General features: G+C 46.7%; 1 protein-coding gene and 1 long non-coding RNA gene across 8 annotated transcripts in view; both read right to left on the bottom strand.

Moving 5' to 3' along the window:
- The window catches only part of B4GALT1 (beta-1,4-galactosyltransferase 1), a 49792-nt gene extending 48772 nt beyond the window's left edge, over positions 1-1020 (bottom strand). For 2 of the 7 annotated variants that reach the window (XR_005020266.1, XM_036854981.1), the window contains exon 1: positions 385-1005. Coding sequence is in view for 6 of the 7 variants with exons in the window: in XM_036854981.1 (XP_036710876.1) it covers positions 385-814 (430 nt within the window). In the remaining variant the exon portion in view is untranslated. Of the gene's footprint in view, positions 1-384 lie in introns of all 7 variants that reach the window. The other 5 variants (XM_036854983.1, XM_036854982.1, XM_036854984.1 and 2 more) reach the window with 4 other exon arrangements.
- A 1079-nt stretch (positions 1021-2099) lies between these two features.
- Positions 2100-27660, bottom strand: part of LOC118897037 — a 50531-nt gene continuing 24970 nt past the window's right edge. The window contains exons 2-3 of the long non-coding RNA XR_005020328.1: positions 4562-4702; positions 2100-2575 (exon numbers count right to left, since the gene is read on the bottom strand). This is a non-coding gene — a long non-coding RNA (uncharacterized LOC118897037). The remainder of the gene's footprint in view (positions 2576-4561; positions 4703-27660) is intronic.

The following is a 27660-nucleotide window of genomic DNA, read 5'->3' as shown; positions in this document are numbered from 1 at the left end:
CTGGAGGCCTCATCATCAGCGTTCCAAACTAGAGAGAGCGGGTTACTCTGAGCTGCCTCGTAGTCCCTACCAGAGTTAGCAGAGAGAAGGCTGCTCCGAGTTCTAAGCAGACTCAAACTCCCAAAACTTCTTGAGGCTTGGGCCAGAGCAGGGAAGTCTCCAAGGCCTTCTCCGGTTCTGGGATCGGGGGTGGGTGGGTGGCGGTGGCTACGGCTTACTTAAACCGTCCCCGACCCAGCCTCCAGCATGAATCCGAAGGGACTCACCTCCCAACCTCTCACCCCCATCCAGCCCGGAACCTGTTTGGGATTAGGGGCTCTGATCCGGAATAGGGAGACTGGCTGTCGAGGAAGAGGGCATGGGCGAACGTGCATGGTACCTTACCGAGCAGCGGGGACTCCTCAGGGCATGCGGGAAGCGACAGTGCTGTGGCGGGGGGCACTGGGGCCGAAGTCAAGTTGCTCCCGGGGCCGGGGCCGGGGCCGGGGCCGGGGCGAGAGTCCGCGTCTGGGTTGGAGGCGCCACCCAAGCGCGGCTTGGAAGAGGTGCGCAAAGGAGGCGGCGGTGCGGCCCCTCGGGGCCGGAGCTCCCCGGAGGGCTGCCCGATGGCGGCGGCGCCGTTAGAGCTGCCCTGCAGCGGTGTGGGCACCCCGACCAGCTGAGGCAGGCGGCTCAGGTCGCGGCCGACCAGGTAGTAGACGAGGGTGACTCCAAGATGCAGCGCACAGACAGCCACGAGCAGGCGGCAGGCCCGCTGCAGGGACGCGCCCGGCATCGCGGCGCTGCCGCCCAGGAGCGGCTCCCGAAACCTCATCTTCCCGCCGCCGCTTTAAGGGGGGGGTTGGGCTACCGCGGGCAGGGCGGCCCGCCCGCGGGCCGCCGGCCAGACACTGCCAGACCACTGCAATTGGGGGAGGGATCGGGGGAGGAGGCGAGGGAGCGGCGCCGGCGGGCAGGCGGCGGAATTCAGACTCTGGCCGGCTCAGCAGCCCAGCAAGCAAAGTGCGGCCGAGGAGCTGGCGCGGACGGGGGCGGGGCCGAGGCCGCCAGCGGGGCGGGGACAGGGCCGCCGGCTGGAGCCGCGTTTTCGGGACAGGAGCTGGGGGCGGGGCCGTGTGGGGCGGGGCCGAGCTGTGGGGCGGGGCCTGTGGAGGGTGGGCCGCCGGGGCGGAGCCGTTCGGGGCGGCAGTTGGCAGCCCGCAGCCTTGGAACCGAGCTTTCGGGCCCTCACGCCGCCCTCCTCCGCAGCCTGCCCCGTGGGGCTTCGGTCCCTACTAAGCCGCGCTTCTCCCTCCTCCTCCTCTTCCTCCGAGCTGCCCCCGAGAAGCGCCGCCATTTCCTGCGGTGCTGAAGGGCTGGGTTATGCGCCTGGGCCTGCAGCGCCGCGTCAGAGAGGAGGGAAGAGAACAGAGCAGACTAGTCGTGGTCTTGAGGGGTCGGGGGCCGCGGCGGCTTTCCTGACGGTGGACCTCGGTAGACCTGGGGGGAGGGTCAGGAAGAGGGGCGGAGAAGGGTTGCCCAGGAAACGGCTTCGACGCCCAGCAGGAGGTAGGACAGCGGAAGAGGGAGTCTCTGGGACGTTCGGAACCCCCTCCTTTGGCCGAGCTAGGCCCCTCTACCGAGGTGGGGGCCCAGCAACTAGGCGCGGCTCACCCGGCGCCCTGCGGAAAAGAAAGTGGACGAGTCTCCGCCTCTCTGAGCTCACTGTCCTACAGCCCAGGTTAGGGGATCCCAGGGACCCGCCCAGCTCGGTTGTGGGGGATGCGTGGGTGCTTCTTCTAGCGCATCCCACACCATGCACTGCGTGGGAGGGTGTCAAAGAGCCCCAGTGACTCCCGCGCCGCCATGCAGGAGGAGATCAGCAGGCTTTATTTACAGTCTGCGCGGGCCTGGACACAATGTCATGAAGTAGGAATTGTTCCCATTTTACAGATAGAATTCAAGGCTCAGGAAGGTTAAGAAGCTTGCTTAGGATCCCACAGCTGGTGAGAGGCAGAGGCAGAATTCTGGCTCTAAAACCTTTATTTACCACTTGTTGATTTGCTAGTAAGGGCTGGAAGCTGTGTGGGTGAGAGGTTTAGGCACTGAAGTCCCTTGGTTCAAATTTGACCCAGAGGCCACTCGTCAGGCCCACCTGGTTGCCTGAGTGAGCAGGGACACCTCATTTCTGAGAAGGACTCATGGAGGTGCTGTCACTTATGTGGATGGGGAAGCTGAGGGCTGTGGCAGCCTACTCTGAAGTGGAGGAAATAATAACAATGCTACCATAGACTGAGAGTTTCCTATATACCAGTCAGACACAAGTGTAACTGCTTTACATACATTGCCTCAATCCTAACAACACCATGAAGTGGGCAGTTGTTACTCTCACCATTTCACGGATGAGAAAACTGAGGCTCAGGAGTTGACATGTGGTTGTGATCACACAGAATCTACTTTCTTCACTTGGCTTCCTGGACATCAGGCTTTTCTGATCTTCCTCATTTCACTGGCCACTCCTCTGTCTCTTTTCTGGGCTTCTCTCTTCCCTGGTTGTTGAAGGCCTCAGGCCATAGTCCATGATGCTCTTTTCTGTCTACACAGAAAAGAGTGTGATTTGTATTCAGTAATATCTGTATGCTGATGACTGCAAAATTTTCCATCTCCAGCCCTGACCAACCAACTCATATTCCACTGCCTCTCTTACTGGCATCTCAAACTCAGCACCTACTCCCTACACTCCACTCCCATTCTTACTTACCTCAGAGAATGGCACTGTTGTTCATCTATTTCCCCCAAGCCTCTAACCTAAAAGGTGTCCTCAATGTGCTTTTCTTATTCTTAAATGCCGTTTCCAATCCCTCAGCAAGTCTTGTCAGTGCTACCTTCAAATTATCAAAATTAACCACTTGCTAACTCTGCTGTAACTGTCCTGGACCAAGCCACCATCATGTTGACCTGGGTTATAAGGTAGCCTCCTACTTGGTCACCCTGCTTCTACCTCCACCATGCCCCCTCCCCAGTCTATTCTCCAAACAGCAGCTAGGGAGATCTTTGTAAGCGTAAATCAGTTCATGCCATTTTATTTAGAACGAACCCCAAATTTGTAGAAGCCCTGTCTAATCTGGTTTCTATCTCTATTCCCCTTCCTCTTCTCCTATCACCCTCTACCATGCTCTACGTACTTTAACCACACTGACCTAACTGCTGCTATTCCTTGAACTTGCCCTGTTACTTCCTACCTCAGGACCTTCGTACTTGCTGTTCACTTAGCCTGAAACACTTACGAAATACTTAGCCCCATACTTCATTCAGATCTCTCAAATGTCACCTTATGAGAGAGGTCTTCTCAGACTACCCTATGTAGAATAGTCCCCCACCCAAAGCTGCTTAACCTGCTGATTTTTTTCAGAGTAGGTATCACTACCCAGAATTATACATTTAATTTATTGTTTGTTGTCTGTCTCTCTCATTAGAAGATCAGCTGCATGAGTGCAAGAACTTTCTCTCTTGTTCACTACTATATCCTCAGCTCCTAGAAATGAACCCGACACATAGTTGGCACTGAATAGATATTTGTTAAAATACCTGTTAATGAATGCTTATGATCATCTTGATAATGTGGGAAGGGGAGAGGGGAAGAACTATTGTAGTTAGAACACAAATTCAAGAGTCGTTCACCAGGGAACTGGTGAGGGTGAAGCTGGCCCCAACAGTCTATGCCTAGAGAAAAATGCCTGGCTAATAAGTGAGGATGGGTCAGAATAGTCCCCTATCTGAAAAATGTGAGGAGGGGAAAATGGAGGTGTATCTTCCATTTGTCCAGATAATGACCAGGAGACAGACTTGAGGGGAGGTTAGGGGTCACAGACCTACCCCAAGACCCTCGCTGTGGCCAGAAAGCAGGAAAAGGAACAGTACTTGCTAACTATCTCTTGGGAACATGCAGAGTCCACTGAGGCCTGACACAGCCTCAACAGCCCCCCACCCAGAGGTGCCTAGAATTGGTAAATTTCTTGCTTCACAAAGGCCCAGAAAGTCAGAAACTCTCCGGACAACATTGTCCAGCTGTCTAAACCTGAACTGGAGTTACAGACAGAGACAGGCCCAAGATAACCTTCTCCAGCTCTTTTCACTCTCGGCTTTGTCAGGTGAAAAATTAATACCATGGGGAGATACCTGGAGGAAGAAGTAGCAGTGCTGACTGGACAAAAGCTAGGATCTGCGTGGGTTTGGCAGTTTGCCCATCCAATGCTGATCTGCCCAGAATCACCCCGCTGTCTGCTCCTCCCTGCAGGCTGCCTTCAGCTGGTTAGTGGCATTTCCTCTGCCCTCTCATAGTACCCTCATTGCACCTGTCAGTTTACATTTGTTTCACCCTAGTAGATCAGAAGGGCATATAATAGTGCCTGGCACATGGTAGACAGTTATTTATTTCTGTGTAACACACCACCCCAAAGCTTAGTATCTTAAAATGAGCCATTTCTTTCTTAGAATATTGTGGGTTGACTGGCAGTTCTGCTTCACGTGGTATCAGCTGGGGCACTGGCACAGTTGGAAGTTCCAAAATGGCGTCACTCACATGGCTGGCAGCTGACACTGGCTGGGGGCTGGATTAGAATGGGTCATGTTTCAGGAGCCTTGGTTCTTCTCCACATGGATTTCTCCACAAGGGCCTCTCACATGGCTACTTGGGTTTCCTCACAAACTGGAGGGTGTGTTCCTACAATGACCATTTCAAGAACAAGGTAAGAAAATGCACATCCCTTAGGGCCTAGCCTTAAGCATCAGTTCTGTGGGCATTTTAGTTAAATTACGGGGCAGCCCAGATTCAAGGGGAGTAGAAATAGACTCTACCACTTGATGAGAGGAGGGGTAAAGAATTGGCAGCCATCCTTTTTAATCCACCATAGTTTGCCCAGTGGCCATAAATTTCAATTCCTCGAAATCATATCATCTAAATTAGGTCCAGATATGGTTCCTCAGGTTCAGTGACATATGAACTATAAAACAAATTACCTTCTTCCTCTTCCTAATTCAGTCCAAAGGCCACTAGGTAGGGATGAAACAAGGTAGGAGTCCAAATGTCATAGGCATGGATAGTGTGTCAAAGCTCAACTGAACAAGGAGGGGAGGGCAGCCCAGCTCAGGGTGTCAAAAGCCCAAGCAGAGTAAAGAGGGCATCCATAGAGCATTAGGGTATTAGGGGTTTCTGTGAAGTAGGGCAGCCCAGTGCAGCGTGTTGGAGCCCAAGTGGGATGAGGAGATTGTTAAATACAGGGAGACTGATTAAAAGTAACTATATATATACATAATGAGAGTCACCCAAGTTTCTGACTGTCCAAGAAGGGAGTTACAAATATGGACAAATAGAAAACTAAAATGAACTCTGACACTTTACTGGAATTGGAGAAATTGCTGTGAATTCATAGTTTTCAATATATAGATAGATAATGAAATAAATATAGATGTGTGTGTGTTTATATGTAAATATGAGGGAATATCTGGGAGAAGTCCTGAGGGCAGAAACTTCCCAATAGCAATGAGCACATCTATACCCAAATCTTGGTTTCTAAATACCATTTTCGAATAAAAGAAACTAGATATTCTAGGAGAAAAGGCTGATCTCAGGGATATTACAAGATGAGCCTGGAAAATCTTGTGCCAGAAAGTAAGAAAGAGCTCAAAGAATGAAGACAATATGTCAAAAGAACACAGAAATCAGTTTGAAAAGGCTCCCATTGGCCAAATCTGGAACAATTTGAGCATGAAGATAAATATTGATAGGAACAGTTTACAACCACTTGAACAAAATAGGAAACCATGAGTTCATACTGATATAAAGAAACTTTTTTACTTTATTTTATTGGAGTATAATTGATTTACAAGGTTGTGTTAGTTTCAGGTATACAGGAAAGTGATTCAGTTATACATATACATATATTCTTTCTATTTTGTATTCTTCTCTCATATAGGTTATCACAGAACATTAAATTTTTTAAATTAATTTACTTTTGGCTGCATTGGGTCTTTGTTGCTGTGCACAGGCTTTCTCTAGTTGCAGTGAGCGGGAGCTACTCTTCACTGCAGTGTGCAGGTGTCTCATTGCGGTGGCTTCTCTTGTTGCAGAGCATGGGCTCTAGGCACGCGGGCTTCAGTAGTTGTGGTGCAGTCTCAGTAGTTGTGGCTTGCGGGCTCCAGAGCACAGGCTCAGTAGTTGTGGCGCACAGGTTTAGTTGCTCTGCGGCATGTGGGATCCTCCCAGACCAGGGATTGAACCCGTGTCCTCTGCATTGGCAGGTGGATTCCTAACCACTGTGCCACTAGGGAAGTCCCTATCACAGCATACTGAATAGAGTTCCCTGTGCTATACAGTAGGTCCTTGTTGGTTATCTATCTTACATATAGTAGTGTATGTACATTCATCCCAAACTCCTGATTTATTCCTCCCCCCACCCACATTTCTCTTTTGGTAATCGTAAGTTTGTTTTCAATATCTGTAACTCTGTTTCTGTTTTGTGAATAAGTTCATCTGTATCATTTTTTAATTAGATTCTACATGTGAGTGATATCATATGATATTTGTCTTTCTCTGTCTGACTTCACTTAGTATGATAATCTCTAGGTCCATCCATGTTGCTGCAAATGGCATTATTTCATTCTTTTTTATGGCTGAGTAATACTCCATTGTATATATGTACTACATCTTCTTTATCCATCCCTCTGTTGATGGACATTTAGGTTGCTTCCATGTCTTGGCTATTGTAAACAGTGCTGCAATGAATATTGGGGTACATGTATCTTTTTCGATTATGGTTTTCTCTGGATATATGCCCATGAGTGGGATTGCGGGATCATATGGTAATTCTATTTTTAGTTTTTTAAGGAAACTCCATACTGTTCTCCATAGTGGCTGTATCAATTTTCATTGCCGCCAACAGTGGAAGAGGGTTCCCTTTTCTCCACACCCTCTCCAGCATTTATTGTTTGTAAGTTTTTTGATAATGGCCATTCTGATGGGTGTGTGGTGATACCTCATTGCATTTCTCTAATAATTAGTGATGCTGAGCATCTTTTCATGTGCTTTTTGGCCATCCGTATGTCTTCTTTGGAGAAATGTCTATTTAGATCTGCCCATTTTTTGATTGGGTTGTCTGGTTTTTTGACATAGAGCTGCATGAGCTGCTTTTGTATTTTGGATATTAATCCCTGTTGGTCGCTTCATTTGCAAATATTTTCTCCCATTCTGAGGGTTGTCTTTTCGTTTTGTTTATGGTTTCCTTTGCTGTGAAGCTTTTAAGTTAATTAGGATAAAGACACTTTAATGAGTAATGAGATATTTACGTAACTTCAAAGTACCTCCCCCACAAAACACTTGTGATTTCAATGGGAAACATTAGAGGAATCCAAATTATTAAACATTCTACAAAATAACTATCCTGAAATCCTAAAAAATGTCAAGATCATGATAGTCAAGGAAAGACGGAGGAACTGTTCCCCATTAAAGGAGACTAAAGAGAAGTGAATGCCAAATGCATCACCGTGATTCTGAAGTGGATCCTTCTGCCATAAAGAATATTTGGGGAACAACCAGTGAAACTTGACTGGGGCCTAAAGGTAAGATGATAGTAAACCCACGCACATATGGTCACCTAATCTGTGACAAAGGAGGCAAAAATATACAATGGAGAAAATACAGCCTCTTCAATAAGTGGTGCTGGGAAAACCAGACAGCTACATGTAAAAGAATGAAATTAGAACACTCCCTAACACCACACACAAAAATAAACTCAAAGTGGATTAAAGACCTGAGTGTGAGGCCAGACACTATAAAACTCTTAGAGGAAAACATAGGCAAAACACTCTTTGACATAAATCGCAGCAGGATCTTTTTTGACCCACCTCCTAGAGTAATGAAAATAAAAACAAAAATTAACAAATGGGATCTAATTAAACTTAAAAGCTTTTGCACAGCAAAGGAAACCATAAACAAGATGAAAAGACAACCCTCAAAATGGGAGAAAATATTTGCAAACGAAGCAATGGACAAGGGATTAATCTCCAAAATACACAAATAGCTCATGCAGCTCAATATCAAAAAAACAAACAACCCACTCAAAAAATGGGCCAAAGACCTAAATAGACATTTCTCTAAAGAAGACATACAGATGGCCAACAAACATATGAAGAGATGCTCAACGTCACTAATTATTAGAGAAATGCAAATCAAAACTACAATGAGGTATCACCTCACACCCATCAGAATGGCCATTATCAAAAAACCTACAGAGCTTCCCTGGTGGCGCAGTGATTAAGAATCTGCCTGCCAATGCAGGGGACACTGGTTCAAGCCCTGATCTGGGAAGATCCCACATGCCGCGGAGCAACTAAGCTCCTTTGCCCTGTTGGGCCATCACACACACAAAAAAGATGATAGTAATATATAATGTTAATTTCTTTATTTTGATGATTGTGGTTATGTTGGAAATATGCACGTAAGGTTTTGGGTAATGTGGCATCATGTCAGAAATTTACTCTCAAAGAGTCCAAAAAAGTATTTGTACTAAGCTTGCAACTTTCCTGTAAGTTACCTTTTCCCGTACAGATCCAACATACAATGGGAAGACAGAGACAGGAAAATCATAATAGAAACTCCCACTTAAAAAGGGGTAATAGGGCTTCCCTGGTGGCGCAGTGGTTGAGAATCTGCCTGCCAATGCAGGGGACGCGGGTTTGAGCCCTGGTCTGGGAGGATCCCACATGCCGCGGAGCAGCTGGGCCCGTGAGCCACAATTACTGAGCCTGCGCGTCTGGAGCCTGTGCTCCGCAACAAGAGAGGCCGCAATAGTGAGAGGCCTGCGCACCGCGATGAAGAGCGGCCCCCACTTGCCACAACTAGAGAAAGCCCTCGCAAAGAAACGAAGACCCAACACAGCCATACATACATACATACATACATAAATAAAAAGAATGTAAGCAGACAAGAATAGCATTAAAAAAAAAAAAAAAAAAAAAAAAAAAAAAAAAAAAAGGGGTAATAAAAGGCTCATAGCGGTCCTTAGGTCTTTAGGAAATCTGAGATCCAATAGCGCAAATGTCACCAATTCCCCCTGCTCCAGGAGCAGGGAATGTGATTCTCTGTGGCTCTTCACCCTCTGGGCTCTTGGCTCCATCCTCTGGGTCATTCCTCCTTTCCCTTGTTTGCAGCAGAGTAATTTGTTCAGGCTGCTTTGCTAAGTGCCCAGTGTCCTCATTTCATTTTGAACTGTCTTTGCCTATTTTAGTCCAAGCTAGTGGTACTTACGCTGGTACAATTCTCATGGAGGGGAAGAAAATAAACAAACAAAAATATTGTGCATTTCCCATGAACCTTACTGAGTTTCACTCCATTAGACAAAAACTATATCCCCAAACCTTAAGATAAGTTCCTCCCTTCTTTCGGCTGTGAGTCGGGGTACTATGGGAAGCACTTTTGTCTAGCTGAGAAGTCTATAAGACACTGCTTGAAATCTATGAGATCGTAAAGAGCCACAGTCACATTCTTGACTTTATCCAAACTTTACTGGGAGTGTCCTAGAATTAATCTTTTCTCTAGGTTTTAGTTTACTTTGAGTAAGCTGTTTTTGCAGTCAAAAACCCTGATTGGGGTTTCTTAGAAAAACTAGGTGGTTTTCTGCTTCATATAGTGTTGGCTGGGGTAATAGAATGTCTGGAAGGTATAAATGGCCTTATTCACATGGCTAAAAGTTAGTGCTGGTTGCTGTCTGGGTGTTTAGCTGGAACCCTTAGCCAAAGGTCTCAGTTTTCCTCCATGTGGGCCTCTCCACATGACTGCTTGGGCTTCCTAACAGCATGGCAGCTAGACTCTAAGAAGGCATATTCCAAATGCATAGGAGGGAGTGGAAGATCTGTTAAGGTCAAGTCTTGGAAGTTATTCAGTGACACATATGCCACATTCTATTGGTCAGAACAAGTCACAGAGCCAGCCCAGATTCAAGAGGAGGGGAAATAGACTTTACCTCTTGATGAGAGATGTGGTAAAGAATTTGTGGTCATCTTTAATCCATCACAACACAAACTGTTTCTCAGGATGGTACTCCCATCCACACTTTCTTTTGAGTGTCCAGCTGGACTTCTTCCCATGACCTGAAGTGAGGTTGGCTTCCTCCTCTCACTCTTTACCCCAAACCCACAAAGTGCCTCCAGCACTGGGTCTGTGCCCCACAAAGTGACCTTGGCCATCCATTCCCAGCAACATCTATACCCAGGACAGGATATACCCACAATCTGTTGGGATGAGTTCCTTCCCTCAAGTGCTACTTCCTCAGATCCTAGAAAGGCCAGCAGAAGCCTGAGAACTGCCTTCAATACTGTATCTGAAAGTCTGTTGGAATATCCGATCTGTCTTATTGCCATAATGATGCTACGTAGCAAATAACCACCAAATCTAAGTGCTGTACAACAATAAAGCATTTATTTCTCTCTCATGTGTCCATGTGTTAGCTGGGGCAGCTCTGCTTAAGGCTTTAGGTCTGTAAGTTGGCTAGGTGAGTCTACTCCATGTGTCTCTATTCTGTGATACCTACCAAGGGCATGTTTTTCACATGGTAATGGCAAAAGCACAAGATGGGTGAGCAAAAAAATCCAATGCCTCTTAGAGACTCTGCTTGGAATGGTCACTTCTACTCACACTCCGTGAGCCAAAGCAAATCACTTGGCCAACCCAACATTAGCAGGACAAGAAAGTGTATTCTATCTCTAGTGGGAGGGACTTCAAAGTCACATGGCAAAGGGATTGGGTACGGGGAGTGGTGAAGAATTCAGAATAATGCAATCTTCCATTCCTTTTTTTTTTTTTTTTAATAACTCACAATTTGCAATTCCTCTGGTCTCCCCACCTCCAGTTTCCTCCCCTTCCCAACCTGTCCTATGGACTTGATAAGATTTAAGAATTGGAGAGAAGTTGGAAGGACACCAACTCTTCCTTCACCCACACACAGTAGGATCCCCCAACACAATATACTCTCTGAGAGTTCATCCAGTTTTGTGTGCACACCTCCAGCGACAGTGAACTCACTATATTATGAGGCAGCCTGCTCTGTTGTGGATATCATGGACCCAAAAATTAAACCCTTCTCATATTAAGGTGAAACTCGCTAGTAGCAGTGATGCTAGCTATGTTACATGGAGCCACAGAGAATAAACTGAATCCTCTTTCACTTGATGGTCTTTATTTTTATTTTATTTTTTTCTGCGTTGGGTCTTCGTTGCTGCATGCGGGCTTTCTCTTGTTGCGGGGAGCAGGGGCTAGTCTTCGTTGCGGTGCATGGGCTCTAGGCGTGTGGGCTTCAGTAGTTGTGGCATACGGACTCAGTAGTTGTGGCTCATGGGCTCTAGAGCGCAGGCTCAGTAGTTGTGGCACACGGGCTTAGTTGCTTCACAGCATGTGGGATCTTCCTGGACCAGGGATTGAACCCGTGTCCCCTGCATTGGCAGGCAGATTCCTAACCACTGTGCCACCAGGGAAGTCCCTTGATGGTCTTTAACTTATTTAAAAAGATCAGACATATGCCTTCTCCCAACCTAAAGACAATCTCTAGGCTGACTAATACCTATCATTTCTACTGTTCTTCATGCTTCATGGTTGAGTTCCTTCCCTGTCTTGATCATTCTTCTTTGACCAGGCTCTAGCCTGTCTTTCCTCCATAAAAGAGCAGTGCCCAGGACTGAATTCAACATTCCAGCTGGGGTCTCAGCAACAGAAGAGAACAGGACCATCACTCACCTCCATAGTCCCAAATACTGTACTTTCACCAATGCCTTCTAACACAACTTTCACTTTTTGATGTTCATGTTAAAGACAGGGCTGAAGACAAATCCTGGAACAGTGGAAACTTGAATCCTTTTAAAAACAGTCCTTGTACCAATCAAGGTTTTTGACTGCATAAACAGTTAATGACACCACTGCTCTGCCACAGCCACCACTGCCAGGGAACACTCAACATCACCACTTCAGGACTGGCCAAGCTGCTGCTGCTGTTGCCATGAATACTTCCTACACTACATCTGCCCCTTAAATTCACCTCCTAAAAATTAAAAGTCCTTGGTGGGAGTGGCTGAGCCCAATTCACATGATTGAGCCCTGGCTGCAAGGAAGTGAAAAGGAAAATCTTCCCCTTTCTGCTTCCATGGTGGGAGCCAGGGCACTACAGCCCTCCAGTACTAAATTGTTATTATTAGAAAATTCTTGCAAAATAAGATACGGGTTTGCATGCTGAGTGGACAAATGTAATGACATAGGTTCACTCCAGTCATTTAGCAGGTTACTTTTCCTCTTAATCATACTGTCATCTAACCCATATTTCCCATTTTATCCACACAAGGATATCATGGCAGAGATTGTTAAAAGCCTTACTGAAGACCCAGTTTACTAACAGACAGGCTATCAAATGCAGCTCTGTGATCTGTCAGTTCAGGGACCTGTCAAAAAAGAAATTTGATTGTCCTTGCCTTGAATTGTTCTGAGAAATCTCTCCTTCCTTTATTATTTTTTTAAATTTATTTATTTAATTTATTTATTTTTCGCTGCATTGCGTCTTCGTTGCCGCGCGCGGGCTTTCTCTAGTTGCAGCGAGCAGGGGCTACTCTTCATTGCAGTGCGCGGGCTTCTCATTGTGGTGGCTTCTCTTGTTGAGGAGCTTGTTGCTCTTGTTGCTCCAGGTGCACAGGCTTCAGTAGTTGTGGCACGCGGGCTCAGCAGTCGTGGCTCAGGGGCTCTAGAGCGCATGCTCAGTAGTTGTGGCACACAGGCTTAGTTGCTCCCCGCCATGTGGGATCTTCCCGGACCAGGGATCGAACCCGTGTCCCCTGCACTGGCAGGCGGATTCTTACCCACTGGACCACCAGGGAAGTCCCTGTACTTCCTTTATATTTTAAAAAATCTATTGTTGGATGAGAGCATAGTCTGTAGAATCAACTTTTTCTCCCTGTAATGGACAGGTGTTAATTTTGTCTTCCCTGTATTCACTCCTCATTCTGGTAAAAGATGTCCACTCTTCCCCATGTGGTTGGGATAGTCTAACCTCACCACGGTCCCCTGAATGGATGTGGGACTCATATCTGGCCAATGAGAGCACTGTTTCCCTTTGGCCATAGTGATACGTTCAGGAAGCAAAGATCCCCTCCGCCCCCAAATTTCTGTACGTGTTGAGAAAAAAGGCTCTTCCTTTACTCTAGGGTGGCCAGCCTGGAGTTGCCGAGGGTATTGTATTAGTTTTCTAGGACTCCTGTAACAAACTGCCACACGCTTGTTGGCTTAAAACAACAGAAATTTACTCTCACAGTCCTGAAAGCTAGAAGTCCAAACACAAGATGTCAGCAGGACCATGCTCCTTCTGAAAGCTCTAGGGAATAAGTCCTTCCTTGCCTCTTTTATCTTCAGTGGCTCCCAGCAGCCTTGGCATTCCTTGGCTTCTAGCTGCGTCACTCCAATCTGCCTCTGTCTTCATACGGCCTTCTCTGTGTGTATCTTTTTCTTCTGTTGATGCGTCCTCTTCTTATTAGGGCACAAATCACTGTAAATAGGGTCCACCTTAATCTTGCCTTAACTAATTACATCTGCAAAGACCCTCTTTCCAAATAAAATCTCTTCTGAGGTTTTGGGTAGACATGAATTTGGGGGGTACACTATTCAGCCCCCTCCAGCTACCATGCAGAAAGAGCCTGCCTAAGAAGCCAAAAAGGAGGCAGGGGGGTGTGCCCTGCTATGGCCATATCAGACTCTCCCTGGACTGATCGGTTTTGTGAACTGGCAAATCCCCTTTCCCTTTTTCCCCTTAAGTCTGTTTGAAGTAACAGAAAGAAACCAACTACCACCCCTCCTTTTTCAAAACTGAAAGATCATCTGCACGTGACCAATGTTCCAGACTTCTCCCTGCTGCACTCATCCTCCAAAATCTCTGACAGGGATTGAGCAATCTCATTTGGAAGTTCTCTTAGTGCCTTGGATTGACTTCATTTGGCCAGGAAACAAATTTATTTTGAGCAGCTGGACCATCTCCTGCAGTGTCTTCCAGCTTTATACAGACCACAAGGAGAAGTGGGCCCAGAAGTGAAGAGTGATTACTGCCCAAGTTCCCGAGGCTTCTTGCCCCATTTGTCCCTCCTGCCCATGGATTCTGTGCCTCAGGATCCATTCTCCTTCTATTGGAACCTTCCTGGTATTGCACGAGTGAATTTCAGATCTTTACAATCAAAGAGATTGACAAAGAGCCATGGTCATATAACAAGTGGGGACACAATTGGAGAGGGTGAAAGGTAAGGGCTGCTGAGCCTAGGAATGCAGGTCAATCTGGGTCACCGAGCAGGTGAGTAGAGGAGAGGCCATTCCTGGCAGGAATGAAGTTTCAGGAACCAGAATAGAAACTTGCTCCCGGCAGGCAGAGTAAGCTGGGCCCTGCCCAGACTTCCTTGGAAGCCACCTGGCCTGCCTGCCATCCTCACCTGGGCATTTCCCAGTCTCCCTAGTTGTGTAAGACTGGCCACGCCAGAAGGCACCTGTTCCCACTAGGTTCTGAGGGCTGCAGTGTCCCTGCTTTGTTGCCACCTGATATTATAGTCCCCCCTCCTAAGTGTCTGGAAAGAGCTGCTGCCAGCTGGCTGTTATTCTGCTCACCTTCCCAATCAGCACGTCATTCTGTCAGTCTCTAGCCTGGGAGTGTGAGGAGGAAGTTGGCCTGCAGGTTGGTCCTGAAGGCAATGATCCAAGCCCAGCCCTTTCGTTACAGGTAGGATGATCAACTTACCCCTGTTAGCCCACAGTGGCCCCACAGTGGTTTTAAAACTGAAAATCCACATCCCAGGACCCCTCTCAGCTGTGGGAAAACCAGGAGAGTTAATCAGCCTAATTATAGAGCCCCCAGGACCTTAGTGGAAGCCTGCCTTAGCATTGTGCCTCAAAGGCACCATCCCAGATCTGGGGACTCCAGCCTCCAAATCCTGCTCTCCTAAGGATTCCCATACAACTGGCATTTCTGAAACCACCGCATCTCTCCATAGGCCTGCAGGCAGTATGGCAAGTTAAGTGCACAGATTCTGAGGCCTCCCATTCACTAACTGGGTGAGCTTAGGCAGCTATCTAACCTCTCAGTGCCCCACTGGAAAGTCGTACCAATAATAGTGCAGCTAGCTCATCGTGCTGCTGTGAGAAAAGTGAGAATAGTCCCTGACTATATAGATGTTGGCAACTATTCCCATGCCCTCACCCTGGTCTAGTCAGTTCCTCTTCCCTCCAATGGGCACTCCCACCTCTCCGCTGGGCACATTTGGTGCAGACCCTGGCACAGACAGTGGGAGGACCAGCCTGACTCTAGAGGCTTGACCTGGTCCTCCTCTCCCTGGCTCTGAGATGGGGCCTCAGAGGAGGGCCTGATTTCTTTCATTTCTGGGCAGAATCCTTGAAGAGGAATGCTCATGGGGCCCGTTAGAAGGGCCTAGCAGAAAGGGATGCGCAAAGGACCTCAATGGCTTGGCCAGCGCTCTGGTATGGATGGGGGGCCCCCGTGTCTCTGGTCCCCTGCCATCATGGTCAGCTGCGTCCCTCAACCTGTTTCTCAGCAGCTGTGCCCTCACACCTGTCAGCCAGAAGTAAGAGATTCCAGGCCAGGAGCACTGTCTCCTGAGAACTCCGCGAACAATCACAGCACACCTTGAGGACTTCCTCTGTGTGTGTGTGGTGGGGAAGTGTACGGACCCTCTGCAGACAGCTAATCCCCACGACCACTGACAACTGGAGGTGGGCGCTGACTACCCACAGAGGCGCCCTGGCCTGTGTTCATTTCTTCCTCTCTGTTGACCATGGGGAAGTGTATGCACCAACGCCGGCTTTGTATGTCACGATGAAAGCAAATCCCAAAGCCCTGGTGCTGGGTTTCAGGCCCTTAGGAAGAAAACCCGAGGAGTGCCTGGAGGTCTCCCCACCTCCCCTCAGGCCAGCCACACCAGGCCAGCTCTCAAAGGCCTCTTGCGTCTGTCTTTTCTCTCATCTTTCCCCACTCTGATAAATGTCTTGGGATTAGCCCGTCTGTGTTTATTGGATGAGCAATTTGTGTCTGTCTGAAAAGCTGCATCTGAATAATATTTGGCACGAGCTGAAGAAATGTGATCTGCCACGTTCCCCTCCAGGCAGCTCTCGAGCCAGCCCAGCTCCTGCCAACAGTGCTATACAGCTCTGCAGCCTAAACACATTTGTGGGGTGAGGAGAAGGGGAAGTGGGTAGGAGGGTGAGGGAGGTGGGCACCAGAAACCCAGAGTGACAGAGCAGCCTGAGCGAATCTGCCAATCATCCTGGAGCCCCTCTCATAATCTGGGGACATCACAGATGCCCCAAATGGGGAATGCCCTGGTGGTCACCAGGGCACAGGCGCACCAGGGCACCCATGCAGCTCAGGAGCGCGGGTGGTTACCTGGGCCCAGAGTCCCAGTGTGAACAGCAGCTAAGGAGATTCAAGGGAGTCCAGGGGGTGGCATGAGGATCTCAGGCCTGGAATGGTAATTAGCGCTGGGCTCTTGAGGTCTGAGTGTTTGTGTGGGATGGGGAGTGGTAGGATGCACTGAGGCTGTTTAAATTTTTCCTGATGCTGGGACTTCCCTGGTGATGCAGTGGATAAGACTCCGCACTCCCAATGCAGAGGGCCAGGGTTCGATCCCTGGTCAGGGAACTAGATGCCACATGCATGTCATAACTGAGGGTTCACATGCCACAACTAAGGAGCCTACGTGCTGCAACTAAGAAGCTGGTGAACCATAACTAAGGAACCCACGAGCCACAACTAAGGAGCCTACCTGCCGCAACTAACACCCAGCACAACCAGATAAATAAATAAGTAAATGTGAAAAAAACATTTTTTTTCCTGACTCCATCTATACGGGCCCTGAAACTTGGGAGCACAGAGCTGGCAGTGACAATCAGGCAACCCAGTCATGAGGTGCTGAGGATCATAGAGAAAGAGGCAATTTGGTGGATGTGGATGTATCAACAACCTCCACCCCCACCCCGCCCCAGAAGCCTCTGTTTTTCTCCCGCAGCACCCTCCCTACTCCTGTGTTAGGGTCCACATTGCTTCTCCTTGGATCCCACGACTCAGGTCTCCGTCTTTCCACCACCTCTGCCCCCCTCTCCCCAAGTCAGTGATCAGATTAAAGGCAGGACATCGTCCCTGGGCCCCTAACAGCGAGCACAGAACTGGCCAACGAGGAGGCATCGCCGTGGTTTAGTGAGTAAAGGAATGAATTAGAGAAGTTGGGAGCTCAGACCTCATGGTCACAGATGCACAAGACGACAGCAGATGGCAGGTCAGACAGAAGCAGCAGTGCAGGAAGTTGGTTCAGGAGTGAGAACTAATCTGTAACAACACCATCCCCAGAGTCAGCCGAGGCCCATGGGGAAGGCCAGCTCCTCAGGATGGGCCCCTTGCAGCCCTTTGTACGTCCATCTTAGTGCTCCACATGGTTCCATCCATTCAGTTAATGTGTTTTGAATCTCTCCCTTGTACCATGCTCCATAGGGTACCATCTGTCCCCTCAAATAGAAAAAAAGCAGATGTACCCATAAAAAGGTAGGAGAAACCAGTGCTCTTACAGTGGCACAGAGAGAAGGCTATAAAAGTTCAGAAGAGAAAGAAGTTAATTTCACTTGTAGGAGCAAGGAAGTCTTTATGGGGATGGGGAGATGCGTAAGACCTGGACCTGGAACAAAGTGCACATGCATCCAGGTGTGCTGTTCATCACCACCCACTGCCTCCCACGCCCATCCCCAGCACACACCCAATTTGGTGGCCATGGTACATTTTGCTGACTGATCCTTTACTCTTTCACTGAGCCCAAGTATGTCTACAGAATCCTTCTGAACACAGCAACACAGCCCAGACGATCAGAGCAGGCACACGAAACGCATTTGCCACCCCACACCTCGGAAGGTGTGTACAGCCGGGACATACAGGAATGGGAGACAGAGGGAACAGAGTGAGGACAGGCACCATGGTGGGAAAACACTGAATGCATCTGGTGAAGGTGAGTGGCGCGGTTAGACTCGTGGGTAAGGTTTGTGAACGGGGAACAGTGGACAACATGGCTGAGAAAGTAAGTTGAGGCAATATCTGGATTAGGGTTTTGCCAGGCTAAGGCATGTGGGCTCCGGCCTGCGGGGGGCAGAGGCAGTCGCACATCTGTTCGGGGAGACATTCTGGCGGCAGTGGGCAGGGTGGGCTGGGGTGGGGAGAACCTCGAGGCGGGTAGACCAGCCAGACGACCATCCCAGGCAACCAGCGACAGAGCCTCCTCTAAGCTCCTGCGGCACTTGCCGAGCACATCTGTTCAACACTCACCCCACTGTCTCTCTCAGAGCAGTCTTTTGACGGCCTGATGGCCCCACAGCCTGAGGGTTCCTTGACAGCAGGAACTGCCTCTCTGGGGCCCCAGGCCTGACTTGGTTCTTGGCAGGTGCTCCTTATACATTTGCAAAGTTACTGAATAGGGCAGTGAAGAAAAGGACAAGGAGCGTACAGAGAAGGGCACAGATTTCCGGGATAACACCCTGCTTAGCAAGTGCAGTTCCTCGGGCCTGGGCACTGGCGCAGCTGTCTTTTGGTGTGTGTGGAGAAGTAGAGGCCTGCGCGGGCAGTGCAGGCGGGGAAGGAACTACAGCTCTCTCCTAGGAGCTGGCAATTGCCATGACTCTGTGTGAGTGTGTGTGCGTGTGCGCATGTGTCTTAGGGAGGGCTTTTCAGAGAGAGGTGGACAGGAGACCCCGTGATCTGTACTGTCCTAAGGTGCCGTAGGAAATGTATTAAAACTCTTTTGATTGCAGTGACAGAAACTCAATGCAAGCAATCTTAGAGAAAATGGGACATTCATTGGCTCATACGGTGCCTTTGGAGACAGCCAAAACTAAGGGTTCCAGTAATGTCAGACTCTTGCCATTTCTAATGTCAGCTTTTCTCCACTGGTCAGTCAGCCTCACTCTCGAAGCTGGACTCCTTTCACAGGAGCTGGAAACATGGCTACCAGGAGCCTGGGTCTCACCTCGGGGAGCTTCCCCACCAGAAAGGCACCAAAGGCTTCTTTTCTCATGTCCCAACTTCAGAGTTCCCAGGAAAGGACTCTGATTGGCTCTGCTTGTGTCAGGAGCCTGCCCCTGGCCTAAGACTAAATGCAGTGGCTAATCCGGAAGCAGGGCCATGGAAGAAGGAAATGCTTCCACCAAAACCACCCTAGCTGAAGTGGTAAATGGGTATTTCCCAGAGGAAGAGCCAACAGTAATAATCCTGTCTGAGTGCTTTGCATAAATTAACTATTCCTCACAACAACCCCAACAGGTGTTACTATGTTACTATTGTAATCATTGTTACCCTTGAGAATTATTACCTTGGGAAACCAAAGCACAGAGAGGTTGAGTAACTGCCATAGAACACACAGCTAGTAAATAGCAGAGATGGAGCTGAGATTTAAATCTACTCAATCTAGCTCCAGACCCTATATATTTCTGTTCTGTTATATTGCCTATTCACTACAGAAGGCGAGAAAGCAAGGTGTAGGGCTATGAGGAAGAAACCTACACAGTTTCTCCTGGGAAGATCCAAGGCCTGAGCTGAGGCGCCTGTGGCAAGTGATTGGCCCAATGTCATGGAAATCTGGAATAAGAAACACCACCACCCATCTTAATCTCACTGGAGATATCTGAAAAGGAATGTTTCATTTTAACTTCTTTTTTCTTCCGTCTTTATTTACTTAAAGTAGAATTAGATGAAGCCAAGAAAAGCATGAAAGAACAATGAGGTCCCATTTTCACCTATTAAATATCTAAGCAGCCGTGTAATAGTCATGCTGGCAGTGGTGGGGAGATGGTTTGCTTCTAAACGCTGGCGACAGGACAAAGCGGTCTAACCAGTGAAAAAATTATTTGGCCATGAGGGTCAAGAGCTTTAAAAGCTTTCTTTGACCTGATCACCTCACTCTTTAGAAACAGCTCATGGAGTCATAAAACAAAACCTAACTAGTGCCATGTGTGAGAGACACATCTAAAATAGTGCTCCTCAGAAAGATTGAAAGTAAAAGAGAAGGAAAAAATAGAAAACAAAACAAATACCACATATGCAAATACAAGCAACGACAACAACAACTAAAAAAACCCAAGGGTTATAGTATTAACACCAGACACAGTTGAATTCACAGAAAATCAGAAAACAAGATACAGGAGAAAATGTTGTAATGATAAAGGCTGAGAGCCACAATGAAGATCTGTCATCAATACTTATGCACCAAAAATACAGTATCAGAACTTATAATGCAAAAACAATAGGAAGTACATGGAGAAATGGACAGAAATACAGTAATAGTAGAAAATTCTAAGTCACCTCTTTTAGCCCATGACTGATCAATAAATCATACAATAAGTAAGGATATGGAGGACTTGATTTGTTAACTTAGTAAGGTAGATCAAATTAAAAGATATCAAGCTCTGTACCTTGAAAACCTAGAATATACTCTATGAGATCATTAACAAATGACCACATGAAAGGCCACGAAAAACAAACAAAATCTCAGTACATTTCAAAAAGTAGGATGAATACAGATAACATTCTCTAATCACAATGCAGTAAAACTAGAAAGCAATAGCAAAAACAGAAACTGAAGAGCAATAGAAAAGTTGAAAATTAAACAAAAAGAAACAAACAAAAAACTACACCTGAATGGAATATTATTCAGTCTTGAAAATGAAGGCAATTCTGACCTATGCTACGACATGAATGAACCTTGAAGACATTATGCTAAGTGAAATAAGCCAGCCACAAAAAGACAAATACTGTATGATTCCACTTACTTGAGGTATCTGGAGTGGTCAAATTAACACATCACATTGGAAACAACATATAATGGTCATTTCCAGGGGCTGGGACGAGTGGGGAGTGGGGCGTTGTTTAATGGGTATAGACTTTCAGTTTTGCAAAATGAAAAAGTTCATCTTATATTTTGCACAGTAATGTGAATATACTAAACATTACTGAACTGTACATTTGAAAAGGGTTGAGGTGGTAAATTTTATATTATACGTATTTTAAGAAACTTTCTCTTAGTTAATTCTCAAAGTGTAAAATACCTTTTGGAGAAAAAAAAAAAAAAAAGGATAATTCCCAAGGAAGTAGTGCGAAAGACAAGTCAAAGGAACGAGCATTTCTGTGGTTATTGTCTAAGTTTCACATAATCTCCAGGGGAGGATTTAGAGGGGTAAATTCTGAACAGCACAAGCTCTGAGAATGACACGTTGACACTGCTCAGAAAAATGTTGGTTTTCTTCCTGCCCTTAGTCAACAAGCATGTGTGCCAGGCCCTGTATTAGGCCCTGGAGAGACCAAAAAGTATTGAGTCTGTCTCTCCTCGGTGAGGACAGCCTGGGGGAAGGCAGGCTTTGGGGAGTTATGTACCTCATGAACCAGAGCCTGGCTGGACCCTGCCTGAAGGGCTACAGGAAGGGGAGGAGGAGGGGGAAGAGGCCCTACCAGGACAAGGACATTGGATCTGGCCTCTAAGAGAAAGCTAAGATTTCACCAGCGGAGAAGTGCTGTGAAGGGCAGTGCAGGCAGAGGAAACCACAGAGCAAAGCCCCAGAGAACAAAACTGAAAATTCTGTTCAGCCCCACCAGGTACTTCCAAGCAGAAGGAGAAGGAGAGGAAGAGGGAGTACAAACAGCCAAGGGTGGGTCCTTCTCCTCTCTGAAGTTAACGCCCTCCTTACCTGGGCTTCTGATTGTGGCCTCCTCGCGGTGACCACAGGTAAATCATCTCACCTCACTGACAGTCAGCTTCCTCATCGACAAAATGCAACTGATAATGCCACCCGGTTTCATGAAGATCAAATGAGATAAGGTGTGTTAAGAGTCTAAATGTCCATCATCGGATGAATGGATAAAGAAGATGTGGCACATATATACAATGGAATATTACTCAGCCATAAAAAGAAACGAAATGGAGTTATTTGTAGTGAGGTGGATGGAGTTAGAGTCCGTCATACAGAGTGAAGTAAGTCAGAAAGAGAAAAAAAATACAGTATGCTAATGCATATATATGGAATCTAAGGGAAAAAAAAAAAAGGTCATGAAGAATCTAGTGGCAAGACGGGAATAAAGACACAGACCTACTAGAGAATGGACTTGAGGATATGGGGAGGGGGAAGGGTAAGCTGTGACAAAGTGAGAGAGTGGCATGGACATATATACACTACCAAACGTAAAATAGATAGCTAGTGGGAAGCAGCCGCATAGCACAGGGAGGTCAGCTCGGTGCTTTGTGACCACCTAGAGGGGTGGGATAGGGAGGGTGGGAGGGAGGGAGATGCAAGAGGGAAGAGATATGGGAACATATGTATACGTATAACTGATTCACTTTATTATAAAGCAGAAACTAACACACCATTGTAAAGCAATTATACTCCAATAAAGATGTTAAAAAAAAAAAAAAGAGTCTGGAGCCTCACGCACACTCAGCACACAAGAACTGCTGGTGCACATATTTTATAGATGAGGGAGCATTCTTCAACTCAGCTTTATTCCTTACTCGCTCTGAAGGTTTTTTTTTTTGTTTTTTTTTTTTTAAACTTTGGGTTTATTTATTTATTTACTTATTTTATTTATGGCTGTGTTGGGTCTTCGTTTCTGTGCGAGGGCTTTCTCTAGTTGTGGCAAGCAGGGGCCGGGGCCAGCTGCTCTGCGGCATGTGGGATCCTCCCAGACCAGGGCTCGAACCCGTGTTCCCTGCACTGGCAGGCAGACTCTCAACCACTGCGCCACCAGGGAAGCCCCGCTCTGAAGGTTTTGATGGCCTTGTTTCTTCCTTTCCTGAAGCTTCTTCCAAGATTCTCTCTACACACTTATACACCAGGTTATCAGTTCCCTGAGGAAAGAGAAAAAGTTGATTCTTCTTGCTCTCTCCAGGACCTGACACTTGTCAAAAAGAATGGACTCAGCTTCAGGCAGCCTAATCAAAGTCACAGCCACTCCATGGTGCCAGCCACGGTGCCACAAACACCTGGGGCCCCAGCAAATACTACAGGGGCAGCAGCATCTTCTACCTTCTGGTGTTTTGGGTTTTGTCTCCTGTACGTGGCAGATAGCATCCTTCGTACCAGTTAAGTTACTTTATTTGTTAACTAACTGACATATCAACAAACAATTGCAAAAGTTGCACTAGAGATCTGTGGAAAATGCAGTGGGGACCAGGAGGAAGAGCACTTATGCTTCACAGAGGAGCAGCACGAGATGGGCTTTGAGTCAGGAAAGGACATGGGGGTTAAAGAAAGAAAATACAGTTAAGGAGTAGAGCTTGGGGTCCCTTGCAATAGTTGGCCAGGTTGAGCAACTGTTTCCCATGAAGCCATGCCCGGTGGCAGGGACGCAGCAACTATTAACCTCCTCTAGAGGGTACTTTGCAAATCCTTCTCTCACTGCCACAGCACTCTCGGCCTTACATCATTGGCCAGAGCTTTTTCCCTAAGGAGAATGGAGCTCTGCCAGAGTCCCAGAGTGAGCAGTAATGGAGCAGAGATTAGGATTTGACTGAGGTATAGTCCTAGCTTTTCTATTCTTAGCTCTTAGGCTTTTATGGAACTCTGGGGGTTGAGCTGCCTTTTTTTTTTTTTTTAACATCTTTATTGGAGTATAATTGCTTTACAATGGTGTGTTAGTTTCTGCTTTATAATAAAGTGAATCAGTTATACATATACATATATCCCCATATCTCCTCCCTCTTGCATCTCCCTCCCTCCCGCCCTCCCTATCCCACACCTCTAGGTGGTCACAAAGCACAGAGCGGATCTCCCTGTGCTATGCGGTTGCTTCCCACTAGCTATCTATTTTACGTTTGGTAGTGACAAAGAGAGAGCGTGGCATGAGCTGCCTTTTAAAAGCCCACACATGGAAAGCATGGTGGGTACAACTTGCTCACCAAAAAAATTAAGTTAGAGCTCTAAATCATGGCTGATGTTAGAATAAATTCCAGATGGCTGAAAGCTTTGAATGTAAAACATAAAATCATAAAAATAGTAAAAGAAGAAGATAGATGAATATTTATCATTTTGCAGGGGCAGGGGAGTACAAAAGTTTAACACCAAAGGCAGATAATAAAGAGAAGACTGACATTGGTTAAAAAAAAAAAAATCGGGACTTCCCTCGTGGCACAGTGGTTGAGAATCCACCTGCCAATGCAGCAGACAAGGGTTCGAGTCCTGGTCCAGGAAGATCTCACATGCCACGGAGCAACTAAGTCCGTGCGCCACAACTACTGAGCCTGCGCTCTAGAGCCCGCAAGCCACAACTACGGAGCCCACGTGCCACAACAACTGAAGCCTGTGCACTCTAGGGCCCGTTCTCCTCCACAAGAGAAGCCACCGTAGTCAGAAGCCAGCGCACTGCAACAAAGAGTAGCCCCTGTTCTCCACAACTAGAGAAAGCCCATGCACAGCAATGAAAACCCAATGCAGCCAAAAAATAAATAAATTTTTAAAAAAATCATGCACAAGAAGCCTGGCACAAAAGTAGAAATATTAAGAAAGAACTTCAATTTCAGACTTTCAGATTTAATGGGCCCTGGGCCATTCCTTGGGATGGTTAATTTGGAAACTGCATGTGGAGTATCTAATGAAATTATCCCCTTCTCCTCACATTTGTACTAATCAGCCAGCTGCAGGGGGGATTCACCCCAGACCAAACCACTGAGCATAGGCTCTTGGACCAGAGGCAAGGTCTTGTTCCAAAAAACTAATGCCCAGGAAGGGAAGAGGACTGTCGTACCCAAAAGACAAGGCAGGTCCTCTTCTTCCTTACATACCCCATCGATACCCAACCAGCACGTTCCACTCCTCCCACCAAGTTGCTACATGCAGACTCAGTAAACAGAACAGACAAGAACAAGAATGCACAATTAAAACATGGACAAACATCTAGAAAACTACACATTTGAGTAAAGTCAAGACTACGAAAGAGGGCCATCAAAATCCACCATCAGAAAAACTAACATCAAGAAACAGAATTAATAACTACTAAAGAACAAGCCTTCAGATTAAGTGTAATTAATAGGTTCACAAGAAATGTGAAAGGATATTTCACGTATTAAAAAGAATCAAGTGGGGATTTTGGAAATTTAAGAACTCAGTTTTCCAAATAAAAATTCAATGGACTGATCACAAAATAGATATGGCTGAAGAGTGAAAAACAAAGTTGAAAGATCAAGTGGAGAAATTCTCCCAAAATGCAGTTCAAAAGACCAGAGTTGGGAAGTATAAAAGAAAATTTAGATAGGAATTCCTTGGTGGTCCAGTGGTTAGGACTTGGTGCTTTCACTGCTGGGGCCTGGGTTCGATGCCTGGTCTGGGAACTAAGATCCCACAAGCCACATGGCATGGCCAGAAAAATAAAATAAAATAAAATAAATAATAATAAAAATAATAATAATAAAAAGAAAAGAGGCAGCAGCCAGTTTGGCCTACTGGTTGCAGTTTGCCAACTTCTGCTTTATGGCTTTCAGTGCCCTCATTTGTAAGATAGGGACAATAATTATACCTACTTCATAGGGTTGTTCTGGGAATTAAATACGGTAATGTGTCAAGTACTTTGCTCATTGCCTTACACACACTAAGGTGCCAATAAATGTTAGCTATCGTTGTTGCTGATGTGCTTGTTGATGTAGGTGCTGAGAAGGAAGAAGAAGGAGGTCATGTTTATTCAGCACTACTGTGCACACAGCAGGGCCAAGTCTTAAAGGTACTTAAGGGATTTCATTTAGTTATTTTTATTTCTTAATAAAAACACCTCATGTTGGGGCTTCCCTGGTGGCGCAGTGGTTGAGAATCTGCCTGCCAATGCAGGGGACACGGGTTCGAGCCCTGGTCTGGGAAGATCCCACATGCCGCGGAGCAACTAGGCCCGTGAGCCACAACTACTGAGCCTGCGCGTCTGGAGCCTGTGCTCCGCAACAAGAGAGGCCGCGATAGTGAGAGGCCCGCGCACCGCGATGAAGAGGGGCCCCCGCTTGCCGCAACTGGAGAAAGCCCTCGCACAGAAACGAAGACCTAACACAGCCAAAAATAAATATAAAAATAAATAAATAAATAAGAGATTACCAAAAAACAAAAAACAAAACCTCATGTTGGCATAGAAAAAAAGTTGGGGGAGGGGGGAGAAGGAGGCATGGAGGATGGATCCAGAAGTCCTACCATCCTATTTTATAGGAATTCCATAATGAGAGAACAGAGGGAATGGAGGGGGGAAAAAAGAAGTAAATTATGTCCTACTTCCTAGAGGTGAAGAAAGGAGTAAGCTTTCACAGTAAAATGGCACACTGAGCACCAAGAATAGGTTTTTTTAAAAAGACCTACACCTGGATTAATTATGATAAAATTTCAAAATACCGAGCATAAGGGAAATTCCAAGAAGTTTTGTTCCATCTCCTTACATTTGTAAGTGCATATTTCTAGGAAGGGGGCCCAGAACAAGTATCAAGTTCTCAAAAGAACAACCAAAAAGAAAGTCGAAAAACCACTGGCCTCTGTGAAGGCAACTTCTCCAAACAGGGGGGCTGGTGAAACGGGACTTGACCCCTAAGTGACACCCTTCCCCAAAGGTTGTTCCACATCTGGATCTTTAATAAAAAAAAACAAAAAAACAAAAACAAAAAAACCTCATGCTGCCATAGGGGAAAAAAAGAAAAAAAAAGGTTAGGAAGCATGGAGGATAGATCCAGAAGGTCTGCCATCCTGTTTAATAGGAATTCCAGAATAAGAGAAGAGAGGGTGTGGTCCCTTTCACTCCTTTTTCTTGCATACTTGCAGAAGGAAAGTTTGACCAAGCTCAAAACCAGACTGCCCTTAACTCAGACAGCACATTATTATATTTTCTTCTCTCTGAGAGGTACATCTACAAAGGTTTTCCTCCAGGAATGTGCCTGCTTTTCAAAAAGTCTCTAAGACTCAAGAATGCTAGTGGCATTTGCTACTCTGAAAATCTAGCTGGGGAAATGGGGTGGAAGGCGGGTCCTGAGAGCCACTGCTGCCTTGCAGGGCTGGAGATGTGGAGATGTGGGCCCGATCAGTGTTCAAGCTGCGTCTGGGAGGCTGGAGACTTGGGCTGGAGACTCAGCTCCACTACTTCCAACTGTGTGATCAGTGTGATCCAGGCAGATCACCTTTACTTTCTGAGCCTGTTTCCTGGTCAGTGAAATGGGAACACATTTGTTCTGCCTCTCAGGGTAGTTCTGAGGCTAAGATGGTAAAACAATGAAGATGTTCTGAGATAGCAAATTCTAAACTAAGGGTCATTTATGCAGATGCCTTCAAGGGCCCCTCAGGTAATGCAAATTTGTGAAGTGGCCAGCTTAAGACACTAGGGAATGGTGGAGACCCTGACCTAATGAACACTCTTGGAAGCCAAATTTGGCCCTGGGTCACCAGCCTGTGACCCCTGCTCTAAACAAAAATAAGGGTAATTAGAACAAAGCAGCTCTCAAAATTGATGTAAAATAAAATTCTTTTTTTTTTTTCCCCCTGTTATGGGTTCAATTGTGTCATCCCCTCTCAAAAAAAAAAAAAAGTAGAAGTCTTAACCCCAACAATATGAGCTTATTTGGAAATAGGGTCAT

The sequence above is a fragment of the Balaenoptera musculus genome, chromosome 6 (genome assembly GCF_009873245.2).
Source record: "Balaenoptera musculus isolate JJ_BM4_2016_0621 chromosome 6, mBalMus1.pri.v3, whole genome shotgun sequence".
NCBI lineage: Eukaryota > Metazoa > Chordata > Mammalia > Artiodactyla > Balaenopteridae > Balaenoptera > Balaenoptera musculus.
Note: the sequence above shows the minus strand (reverse complement) of the source record. Positions and strands in the feature narration are given on the sequence as shown.